Source organism: Drosophila miranda, chromosome 4 (assembly GCF_003369915.1).
Source record: "Drosophila miranda strain MSH22 chromosome 4, D.miranda_PacBio2.1, whole genome shotgun sequence".
In the NCBI taxonomy this organism is placed as follows: Eukaryota; Metazoa; Arthropoda; class Insecta; order Diptera; family Drosophilidae; genus Drosophila; species Drosophila miranda.
Genome location: NC_046677.1, coordinates 16,961,533 through 16,974,241, shown reverse-complemented (window position 1 = coordinate 16,974,241; position 12,709 = coordinate 16,961,533). Strand labels below are relative to the sequence as shown.

The window sequence follows — 12,709 nt, the reverse complement described above, 5'->3', positions numbered from 1 at the left end:
ACAGCATCCTCCCGAGCACCGAGAAAAAACAACAGCCGACAGCCGTAACTACTGTAAAATTGTTTTGACTCAAAAACAGAAAGGAGTAGAACGGGGGAGTGGGAGTGGTGTGTCCGAGAAGAATGACAGACCAGACAGGTGATAGATAACAAGGACAGTCTATGGTCATTTTTCTACACCCACACCCGGGACACAGTCTCCTTCTCTGAGGGAAGAAAATAAAATGAAATCTGCCCGCAGCTGAATACCAATAACGTGCTGCTGTCAGTCGGCTTAGGAGGGTAGATGGTACGAGTGTTGAGGCACGCCGAGGACAGTTCCTAACTGCAGTTTCCGCTTATCTATATGTATGTATCTGGAATGTCTGAACTGTCGGCCGGCCTGTCAGAGCCTTGCCGACGACAGTGACTAAAACAATATAAATCCGCACAGTTTCAACTGATCAATGGAAACTGTTTCAAAAGCGTTAGAACAATAGAAATACTGAAAATAGAAGGCATTGTTTTTGGAATCCAATTTTTATTCAACACACAGACTGACAATGCGATGAAAATGATATTTATTCTGAGAACACGAAACGGTTGTTTCACGAAAAGTTACTCCAGATTTGAAATCGAAGTATATTCGTAATTATATAAGTTTATATTATTCGTCAATCCAAAAGTTTGTTTTGGAAATACCTTCTCTCCGATTCAAGATTCATTGATAATTTAATTCATAATTAATTTGCAGGTATAATATTTGAGTGGAATGAAATTTCACAAATGTGCAAATGTATGCCAATTATCACTAATAGAAACACTGAACGAATTTTCCATGGTTACACAATTTATAATTTAATTTTGCAATTTAACCACGGACACAAACAACCACGAGCTAGCCAAGGGAGTCTCCCAACAATGATGATGGTGATATTGTTGAGAATTAGTCAATGATTTTGCATTGCCATTGAACTAAGGATAATTGTGAATACATAGTTCATACGCATTTGGTTTATTTTCCACTCATTGGGTGCTGTCCTGATTACCACATCTTAGGACTAATGAGCAAAATTGAAATAACACACAGATGCAACGAGCAGACCCACACAAACGGCTGTAAATTAGTTGCATTTAAATTCCCCATGCCAAGGATCTCCTCGAGGTTTGTGCTAGTGTTGTAGATGCTTGTGGGAAATTCCTGGGACTTGTTGGCCTTTGCATTCAGAGAGGCTGAGTCCTGTATTTAAGCCATTAACATTTAATTGTAGATTTAAATGTATATTTGGCTCCGTTTTGTGGTCCTGACATTTGAAACTGGATATGATTATTATTTTACGAGAAGCTTGAAAATACATTTTACGGGTAAACATTTTCATTTCGAAATTCCCTCAGAGGCAAATATTATTTTAAGCAATTTTCTTCGCACATCTAAATGCAATTTCTGCATGCTGTTCGCTTTGGAATTTCGTGAAATGCCTTTCGAGTTTTTGTGTCATGCGAAAGCAGACGTGCTCCACCCAATAGGCATAGCTGTGTTGACATGTCGCCCCTTGAAGAGGCAGGAAAGGAGGGACCCGGCAGACAGTAGAGGAAGAGGCTGTTCCCATAGAGACGGGCCTCAATTTCGCATTCAAGTGGGAGCAGGGGTTTCTTCCTTTTTTTGATGCATCACCTGTCCTTTTTTTATTTTCTTTATTTTTCTACTTTGTCAGTCATATCTTGCACCAGCATAAGCGAGGGCCTGGAATGTGTCCCTGACATAACAATGATCATATCTTCATAGCCAAGGGTGCACGAGTAAGACTAGTGTATGGCTAGATTTTCAAAGCAAAATAAATGATATAAAGTGAAAACAAAGAGAATAAAATTGAGCAAGAAATATGCAAAGCGAAAAGGAAATACAATTAAATGCTTTTTGTGATCCTTTGAGGGGATTTTGAAAGCGTTTTTGTCGTGCGTTAAGTCGTTGCTAAATTTTTTGGGAGGGTTTTCATAGTTTTTCTTTGGCTTTAGTTAGTGTTAAGACGTTTAGATATATCAAGCTGGGAAAATCATATAATATTTATTCTGTTTATTGTCAGTGTTGAGAGCACAGTCATGTTTGATGTATTTTGGTACGTATTTGTGTGACTCTTTTAACGCTTAATAGCACAGATTCAATAGAGATTCTATTACAGCAAAACATATTCTGCTGAGCGACTCTCCCAGTCATTCTTTAGTTAACAATAAAAGCGAACTAAAAGGGATTACCTCATTGCTTTTAAAAAACACACACATTCCTAAGAGCTAATGAGGATTCCAACTACTTACGGAGTACGCATCCCACCAACATTTTGTTTTTCCTTAATCCGACATACTTTTCCCTAAGGGTCTTAAGAGGGTAAACCACCAGGGTAAACTGCGAGACCCAACAAAAGAGGCTAGCAGACAATTACCTCTGTATTAAGGGGTTGTTATTAAAAAATTCCTGCCATGGCACAAGTGAGCGGGTAACACAAAAATGAAGAGAAGTGCCAGAGAGCTCTACTCGGGTCATGTTAATGCTTTTCTCTTTTGTTATGTCAGGTAAATATTTCAAGAATGCGTCCACAAAGATTAAGCGAGTAAAAAATGAGAGAAACTGAGAATAGGCACTTGTTTGGTTGTTGAAGGGAAAATGGAAACACGAAAGGCTTAAATCAACTGAAAATGCTGTACAAGTGGTCCATCCGGGGCCAAAGGATAATAGACAAAGGATGAAAGACTGGAAAAACAAAGTACGGCGACCGATTATAAAGCCAACATGATGAAGTCAAGCAAGTTGATTGGAGCCAGGATATTCATCTACGAGTATACATCTCTTTATAATTCTCAACCAAAGAGCCCTCAGTCTGTTTTCTTTTCCTGCCACGTCCCCAATGACAGCTACAAGGATTCTCTGTCTGTTGCCAGCAGGTGGCGCTTTGCTACACTTCGTTTCCTTTTACGCTGGCTGCTTATAAACATTATTATGTCCAAGTGGTGTGGTGGTTAAAGTACTACTTGATTAATAACGCTACTCGTTGAAAAGCAGAGGGTTACTTCAGGGTCTCGATTCAGCCAGCATTCATTGAATCAAATCGGGGAAATATAAGCAAGCAAAAAAAAACTTTAAGCATGATTTAGAGATACCATTAAACCTAACCTTGTCATGATACCAGAAACCTACAATATTTAGGTCAGATTCCCGATGCGAATGTCAAAATATACCAATGATAATGTAGCTTCAATAAAAAACACATCGTGAAGTTATAGCTTCCAAAAGATCAACCCAAATCTTCCTTCTGAAAACCCCATTTCTATTGGACAATATGTTGGCTTAACTGAAAATGCATTTGGCTTAAGCCAACATTCAATGTCTTGGACTTAGGATACATCGACTGCTAAAAAAGACGAGATATCCAACATTTATTTATATATGCAGTTTCCGAAAGTGCATCAAAACTTGGAAATTAACTTTTATTCGTATTTTTCGCAGGGACTTCGTTTGCATTTCCGTTGCTGACGTTGGCTTGAAGTTTAGCTAAACTTTTCTGAGCTGCTGGACAGTTTTTTCTTTTGCTTATATGCTGAGGCAACTGATTTAGAAGATGCTCTGACTTAGCTAAACAGCTACACAAAATAATGGATCCTGGAAAAGAAGTGGGAAATTCATTCGGCTTTTTGTGTGGCAGACCGTGAGAAAAACAAGTTTGTCAACGATGCGACATCAAAAACAAATACTATCAGAATAACAAGAGTAACTTTCAACTAAAACTTGGCACAATCCTAAAGCCGTAAACAAAAGCAATTGGGGACACACCACAGGCTTAAATAGATTTTTAGTTCTTAATATTATTGTTTATGTTTTATTTTATTTCTGCACTATTGAAAGCATGTCACACAATCCCGAGCATGAAATTCTTATAGAAGAGCCGTCTCTCCTCCCTCTCAAAGGTAAATAGAATTTACTAGGTGTGCGGAGCAGAACCCAGCCGATTAGCAGCGAATTACTGGCCCTCAGCCGCTTATTTTGTTTGTTACTAATGTCTATGTCACTCGTACATATGTCTGCCAAAGCTTCGCGCTTGCTTGCTCTGATAGGCGTTCTCTCAAAGCTCGCTCTTCGTTATCTACGCTTTGCGTCTGCCTACCCACGTCTGCCGAGCGCAGCTGCGCTTAGCGATCGGAGCGGCAATGTAAAGGGCAGGCAAGCTACACTTGCAATTTGGATGTCGCGCAATAAACAACACATTGCAATTTTATTTGTGTGCCCGGTCTTTATTTAATTCGAAATTATTAGTTGCAAATCGCCCTAGTGCTCGCTCGTTTTGTGTTTTATTTTCTTCGTAAATCAGACGCTCACCGATAAAGTTTACCCGATTGAGGCTGAACCCTAAGCTGTGGATGAGGATGGGGCTGCTGAATTACCACAAAAAATGCTCTCCTCCGTAAGTTTTCATTAATTTTTTGTATCGATGCGTTTTGCCCCAATACCCAAAAACAACTTCTGTCTATGCTTAAGATGTGGTTTTCATACCCTAATAGAGGGTGTAATAAGTTCGCAAAGATATTTTAATGCATAATTTATATATATATTTATCTATATGTATAGGCATCCAAGTCTGAGTGTCTGGCAGTCTGTTCGTTTCTTAACGTTATTAACCTTAACGTCAATCCTTTCAAATGTACCTCTTTTTGCGAAAGCACTCATAAATAATCAGTACATAATATTTTTGTACAAAGCATTAGAAACGATTGCATCAATCTTAGGAAACAGCTTTGACAGGGTATCTGTTGATTCGGCTAACAAGTCCAATCTTTTTTATGCTTCTGGTTGCTGTTTTTTGTCAGTAGAAAGAGCCTTCAAAAGTTGCCTAGCACTGCCTGGGTTTGTAATGAGTTCTTAGGTCTCTATGTGTGTCTCTATGTGTCTTTCATTTCTGCACTTTCTTGTTCCTTTTTGATGTCTTTGCCAGCTTTCATGCAACATGTTTCTCCTACTTATCTCCACCTCTTCCTTCTCCCCTTTTGTCATTAGTTTGGTGATTTTTTCAGGTCATGTGTGCATTCCGTGAAAAGTATATCAACTTGCTGGGCATTGCTGAAATTTTACACTCCCCGACAACACAACACGTGGTGTTCCTTGTTGCATTTGCAACGTAGTTTTTGTTGAATGTTGCCTTTTCTCTGCAGTTGTTTCATATCTTTGTTCAGCCGTCTGGGCCCTGGGGGATATGTGCAGTTTTCCAGTTTATATTTACTTGGCAAATAAAGTCGCGGATGTGCGGATTAATTGAACTTCTTGTTGGATTTTTTTCTGGCCTTTTCGTAGAGAATTTCTTTTAAAATTTCAACCGCCTGTGGCATACTAATTCAAATGAAAATTCGTGACTTTCTGTTTTCTTGGGAATTTTATGTATGTTATTTCCAAGTGTTTTATTAATTTTTTTGTAAGAAAAACTGTTTAGTTTTTCCTGATTTTATATTGTGTTTTGTCAGTCCAAAGTTCCAAATCTTAAACCTATTAGAATTCTTGCTTAGATTTTTCATGTCTTCCTTAGCTTTTAGTCATATATTTATCCAGCCAACCTACTCCATGAATTCTATGTGTTTTAAAATATATAATGAACTTTTGTTTTTGTTTTTTTTGTACATTTTCCATACAACTTCATTCATGTTTTTGTAATTTTTGTAGTCTTATTTGGTGGTTAGATTTTTGATACAATCAAATATTCAAATTTCTTGACTAACTTTTTGGGCGTTGTAGCCGTCATTAGAATTATACGTATAAAAATATTTTTTTTAAACATAGATGCTAAAAAAATTTCATGTGGAGAATGTCTACTAATTTATCATAAATAAAAGAAATATTTTTTTTTTATTTTGTATCTTTTCCCCCGGCTTTCATATTTTTAACATAGTCTCAAACAATAAATAGTAAAGGCTAAGGAGCGCAACAGCCTGGAAGTGAATTGTTATAAGAATAAGACTTCCTTGAGGTTATTGCTGCGGAGAGAGGTGGGGCTGGTGGTTAAGAAGGGGATAGTCTTGCAGGAAGTTTTATTCAAGTTCATGAACAATTTGTTGTCATAAAGTCTTTGTCTGCGGTTTTATTGCGGCTATTCATTTGAATTAATTAGCGACAAATCTGTGGCAGAAGGAGGTTGTAGAAGGACGAATGAGAACGGATGGGTGTTAGACAATGGGCTGTGATAAATGGAAAGGTCCTCCAGGATGCTAAGATTTAAATATATACATGAAGCGGGAGTGTACGGTGGTAATGTGGAAAGAATTTAGATTTCTGCAAATGATCTGCTTGCCCTTAGATTGTTTAAACTTTTTCATATTTTTTCCATCGAAAATTCGTTTGCTAGCTTGCATATTCCTCTGGATTATACATATATCAATGGCCGCTCTTGTACAATTACGCTGAAATGTTTCTATTCTGGATTTGCAATGTATAGATTTAATTTTTTACTCAGGCATTTAAACATTTTAACTAGCACGTGTACACACATACGAGGGTGGTCTGATAAGTACTTAGCCTACAAAAGAAAAACGATAATTTTGGAAAACAGAGAACAGAAGAACAGAGGGTTACATTGTCCCCCTCGTTCCCCCTCAGCCTGCAACTTTACAAAAAACTGAGAAAAGCAAACAAAAACAAGGAACTAAAGCTTCTGGCGACAGACCGAGGCTGCAAATATACTTTACTGAGGGCAGAGCAGAATAAAATACTGCAAAGAAGTAAAATCTTTCAAAGTTTTAATTCACTGGATTCCGAATTGAATATCTCAAAATAATTTAAATTAATTGAAATTATCGGGAATCAATGAAGCATTGCGTATTGTATTAAGTTAGTATTCTAAATATTCCTTACATACGTTCACAGAAGCAAAGATGGACAGGACTCTATTAGAACTCTTATAATGAAAGTATTCACACACTCGTAGGCTTTAAAGGATCACATGTACCCCTTTCCATCCATTACAGACCTTCTGGTCAAAATGACTCACTTGTAGGGGTATCAAAACACTTGGCGGCACCGACTGCCAGTAAAAATGTGGAAAAATGCGATAAAATCCGCAGAGTAGAAACGAGGAAAAAAGAAAATTGAAAAATCCAAGCGCTCACACAAGTACACAAACACACACACACACACACACACAGACACAAAAGGCAGAGGAGAAGGCAAAGGAAAGTTTTCGACTTTTGCGAACATTACTTACCCGCTTCGCCGAGTTTTGTAGTTTGCTGCATATGCTGGCCAAAGTGCTCGTACTCCCCGCTGGATGGTGCCTGGCCAGCTTTCATTGCCTGCATGTGCTTCGTGAACGCGCCGACAATGGCCGCCATCCGATCGAAGGCCGCCATATTGATGTGGCCATTTTGTAAGCTGCACACACAAAACAAAGAGGAGGGAGAAAGACCGAACTTATGAGTGAGTGGAAAGAGTGGCAGCGAGTGAGAAAAGTATGCTTTTCTCGATGATAAAAACTCATGGGCTTTATTTGCAATGCAAAATGGTGCAGGACTCAATTGGTAAAGAGGTTAAAGGGGGGAGGTGGCTTTGAAAGGGAAAGAGAATTGAGAGTGGCTTTCGGGGTATGCAATTAATTCAGCGACTGCCCCGTTTAATTAGTGTATTGAAAAGTCACTGTAAAACTCAATGCGACATTGAAAATTGCTGAATGATGGAGAACAGGATGATTTCTATTTTTGTGCGATGCAATCGTATACCCACTCAAGGTATACCCTTTTATTCGTTTGAATGTGGGTCTCAAAAAGTTTATGTCTCTGATATCACGGATATCATTGAAAGAAGATCTATAATCTGGCATGATCAGATCTACTTATAAATACTTATAAATCAGCAAAGAAAAATAAAATATTGGTATTTCTTAGTCGAAATGCATTTCTAAGTTTCCTGCTTTCTGGGTATAGATTATTATTTGGTATATATTGCCCATACTACTCTATGGCTCTATAATTACGGCATATGTATGTTCATACATATTTACTCGTACTCGCTTGAATGTTTGAGAGAGTTGACTGGTGTGCATGTGTGCCTAATGAGGTCTATTGTGACCACTGTGTCCTGGTTGCCGATGCATTCTGTATTGTTTATTTCTGCACGGTATCGTTTTCCCCAAAGGGACTAAGGGCATTTCCGCGGTTAAGGGCATCCATGGGATGCATTTAATGAAAAATTTTCACCCAAGAGCAATGAGAGTCAGTCAGATGAACTAATTGATAGGAAACTGCACAGCAACCTATGTCGTTTCGCGGCATTTTAATTTAGTTTTCAATGAAATTTCTCAATTTCGGAAGAGTGAATAAATTTGTAATAAAAAGTTCTGACACCAATAAAATAATTAATAGGAAACTCAAACTTTAATATTATTTTCTACCAACCCAATGTTAGTTTCCAATCGAACGCACAAAAAATAAAATATAATATTTACAAAACAAAAAACAAATAGTCGAGCATTATAAGTTTAAGCAAATTAAAAATAGCATTTAGCTTGAATATTTATTCTTTTTTTTAGCATCTGATAATTCCATCACAGACTTTAAAGTCAATTGAAAATAAATGCCCCAAAATAAGAAAAACAAAATACATACATGTATTTATTGCCAGAGATTCCACTCTTCAACGCGTCCGTTAAATAATATAAAAATAAATTATGGTAAAGGAGAAAACCTATTTATAGTCCCTTTTTTACGAGTTGAGCTGCCATGGAAATGATTTTTATTCTCGTCGCTTGGCAAGTAATCATTTATTTGGCCACTCTGCGGTTAATTAAATTTGAAACATAAATAAATATAAATATAAATGAGTGCATGAATGTATATTCTCAAACGAAAACCGAGTACGAAATCCAATTGCTTGCGGATGCTGATGCGGATGAGTAATATATTAATCATACGACCCTTTGGCGATTTATTTGGCACTGGATTTGGTGCGGCCTTTATATTTTATAGCTGCTGTTAAACGGTACGCTTTCTACCGATGCTACTTTACTATCGGTTTAGTTATTGTGAGTTTAATACTGAATCGGTTCTACACGGAATCTCTGGCCCCATTGGTGAAGCTTTTAATCATTTTTTGTATATAAAAGCCAATCGATTAAATGGGATTAACTTATTAGATTTTAGCATTGGAGTTTTATTTAATGAGCTTATACGATTACGTGCCCTTGTTTGTTTCTCGTCGGTAGAAAAGGCATCGTATAGCATCAGGATAAGTAATGATGTAACATCAATCAAATTGGGAGGGTTCCAGGCAAATTCAACTTACCGCTGCAAACAGTTCTCTCTTTCGCCCAATGCCAGTTTAACAATATCCGCAAACACAGGAATAACAACCCAATCATTGGGTTTGCCCAATGCCGTTCCCGTTAATGGTGTGGCAGGCGATGATGTTGGTGGCTGCTCCGCATTGCTGTTGCCAGCCGCAGGCACGGTCGCTGTTTCCGGTGCCGACTTTGCATTCATACCGGAAGTGCCTGTTATGCCAACTGCTCGCCCACTCGTACTCGCACTTGTCGATGGTCTCTCATCTAAGTCCATTGATGTGGTAGGTCCTCCTCCAGATGCTGTTGATGCTCCTTCTCCTCCTATTGATGAAAATGACTTGTCCTTAGCCTGCTTATCAGTCTTGAGACTTTGCGGTTGGCCCTGTTCATTTAAGACGATTGCCTGTTTCTGCCACAAATGACCATGTCCCTCGGCATGTCGCTGCATGCAATCCAATTGTTGGCACGTCACTTGCAATTTGCTCCACTGTAATCAAATCGAAATCCATAAATGAACATCATTTGTAGTTGTAATCTTGAAAGGTAATCTTTCCCACCATTTTATTTGCTTTGTATTTGTTTGTTTCCTTCTTGTTTTCTGGTGTATGTATGTTTGTAGTAAAAGTTTATGGCTGTTCTGTTTGTGTGAGTTTTATGTCTGTAATTTGCGCCGGAAAGATTTAGATCGAATTTTATGAGCGACATTTGGTCTCCCGCTGATAACATATCAATTAGGATTTCGAAAGCCAAATAAATGGTGTGTGACCCAAGGGACAGGGAAAGCTTAAAATATCTCTGTTATTTATTTGGATTTCATTGAAAAAGAACCTTATTTTGTGAACCAAAGAAGCAAATTTCTTTTATTTTCTCCTGATAATTTAAAAGTGTTCCTTGTGGGGAGCCACCTTTATTTGTGGCTACAGTCAGCAACACTTTTGCCATTGCCCAATGGACACTCATAAACATTTCAGCAGCAACTATAACTTTTAAGTTTACCAAGATTACTTAAAGAGCCTTAAACAATGGGAGCAATTGCATTGTGAACAAATACCATTTGGGAGGAGTATATCCATTACATCGTTCAATATTTAACTAGAAACCGACGGACTAAGGCCCGAACATGGCACTAAAATGCATTAGGCTGCATAAATATCTGCTGACACGAACAAATATCCTCCGCATCGGGTCCAGCGTCGAGGCGAAAAGATTTCCATCAGACTCACACACACACATACACATAAGAAGACTAAGAGAAAATGATGGCACCAAAAAGGAAAAGCAACGTTTCTTAAGGCAAAGGACTCTTTTGGCCTGCATTGTGGATGAGGCAGAATCTTTATGGTTTTGTCCTTGCTAAGGGAAGCATGATTAGGGATAGATGTTTGTAGTCCATAGAAGGAGTATTCTAAGATTCTGCTATCAAAAGTACAGTAGTTGGGGAATGCAAGGGTATTTACATGTTCGACCAGTAAAAGCAAACCTTTTTTCCTTATGCATTTTAAATGGTCTCCAGCGCTGCTGTCTAACTTTTTACAACATGCAATGACACTGCATATAGGGGCACAGACCCACTCACAAAAGTAGATGCACATGGCACAAGATGCAGTATAGTTATTTCTGCCTTCTTCTTTGAGAAGATTATAATACTACGAATATGTACAATGTACATAGATTCCGTTACGATAAATTTAGCTGAATTTCGGTCTTAAAACCTTGATTTGGTGGACTACTAACTTTAAATCCTATATTGAAATTTACTCTTCCCGTTCTATAGAAATTTAATTTGAATTAAGGTATTTTTCCAATGCTTTTCCATTTGCCTTGGGGACAACCATTATCCAAAAGTGTCTCAGTGCCATGTCCCAGCTCCAATTAAAGTTTCACAGCGCCATTTGCAAGTGCCACGTAATTTGCCTATAAAATTGTAGTCTATTTTAATTTCTAGTATTTATTCCCCAAATTTATGTCGCGCACGTTCCCCTGATTGTCGGTGCTGTCTGTCCTTGGTTTTTGTCTTGGTTTGGAACTGAGCGAAATTAAGTTTAGCTTGTTGTAGGTTTAAATAGAACTTGGGAAGTTAACAAGTTAGGAACTAAGGTTAATTTACTTTGATCGATGATGTCTTAGTTTCTTTGAATATTAATTTTGTTTAAATGAAGAAATTTGTTGTAATGGTGAAGAAAAAAAGTCTTGAAGAGAGGGTTTTCAGGTATTGTTTTAGAAATTTAATTGAAGCAGAAATGTTGTAAAGCAGAAGTGATATATAGATATTTCAGGGAACGTAGAAACACACCCTCTTATCAGGAGGTAATTAACAAGTACATAAAAACTTTCTTTAAGAAAATTATTATATACATATGAATAAAAGGAAATGTGTGGAAACATTGAAAGATAGTTTTGTAATTCAAAGAATCCATTCAGTAAATTGAATTAACCGTATCTCTACGTCTCCATACTATGTCTCTCTTTTGCTCTCTTCTAAAACCAGCTAAAATCGATCCCAATATACCGTACTTTAATGATTGAATTCTTAATTATAATATATTCGTATGCCCATCAGAATCATTGTGGTTACTTAATTATCTTTGGACATAAACTGCTAGTGAAATTGGTTTCTGCATTTTGTATTGCGTAAATAAAACAAATTTCACATTAATTATACATTTTTCTGGCATGCTAAAATAAATTAGGAGTTTTTTCAATTAGCATTGATGGCGTGATTAACTACAGATTTTATTTATTTATTCAGCAAACTATGCTAATCATCGACCATAACCTTTGACAGTTGATTTGGGTCTCGACTCACCGTGATTTTCAGCCTCGCTATCGCGGGTGATTCCAGAGATTCCAGAATGGCTGTGGCGCTATTGTAGTTGCCCACGAGCAGACAATACTGGGCCACGCCACTCCATCGCTCCACGGTGCGACTCCGGTCCTCGATGCCGCCACACTGTCATGGTGATGTTCCCAGCAGAGGGTGCAGCATTCGAAATGAAAGATTTATTTGATTACGGAAGTTAGTTAGACGTTGCCAATGGATGGTTAGAGTGAGAGATGGCGAGCGACGACACACGGACATGGATGGACCCACGTGACTTGGCTGAAGTTTCAACGAGTCGCTTACACGGCCAACTGGCAAACTGTCAATGGGGCAGTTACGAAAGGCATAAATTATAAGCCATCTTGCCTCGTTGCCCGTCCGACTGCCTGCCTGCCTCCTGAATTCCCAAGTAAAGTCATGTGAGTCAGTGGACTCGTACCTGGACACGTACTGCTCTGCATATTTAGCATGCATGGGAATTTTAATTCAATCCACAGGGTCTAAGGACTCATGCGCTACGCTTAACTTGAGCACCGTGCCTGGTCTGACCCGCTGGTTTGGGCCAGGACTGGACTGGAGCGGATTGGTGAGACTCCGACATGGTTATG

At 38.2% G+C, this 12,709-nt stretch overlaps 1 protein-coding gene and 1 long non-coding RNA gene across 2 annotated transcripts in view; one reads left to right on the top strand and one right to left on the bottom strand.

The window, feature by feature from the left end:
• LOC108161409 overlaps nt 1-12,709 on the bottom strand; it is a 28,583-nt gene that overhangs the window by 2,601 nt on the left and 13,273 nt on the right. The window contains exons 9-11 of the mRNA XM_017295659.2: nt 12,087-12,230; nt 9,283-9,767; nt 7,211-7,377 (exon numbers count right to left, since the gene is read on the bottom strand). Of these exons, the coding sequence (XP_017151148.2) occupies nt 7,211-7,377; nt 9,283-9,767; nt 12,087-12,230 (796 nt within the window). The remainder of the gene's footprint in view (nt 1-7,210; nt 7,378-9,282; nt 9,768-12,086; nt 12,231-12,709) is intronic.
• The window catches only part of LOC108163848, a 155,134-nt gene continuing 146,643 nt past the window's right edge, over nt 4,219-12,709 (top strand). Inside the window, exon 1 of the long non-coding RNA XR_004472849.1 lies at nt 4,219-4,429. This is a non-coding gene — a long non-coding RNA (uncharacterized LOC108163848). The remainder of the gene's footprint in view (nt 4,430-12,709) is intronic.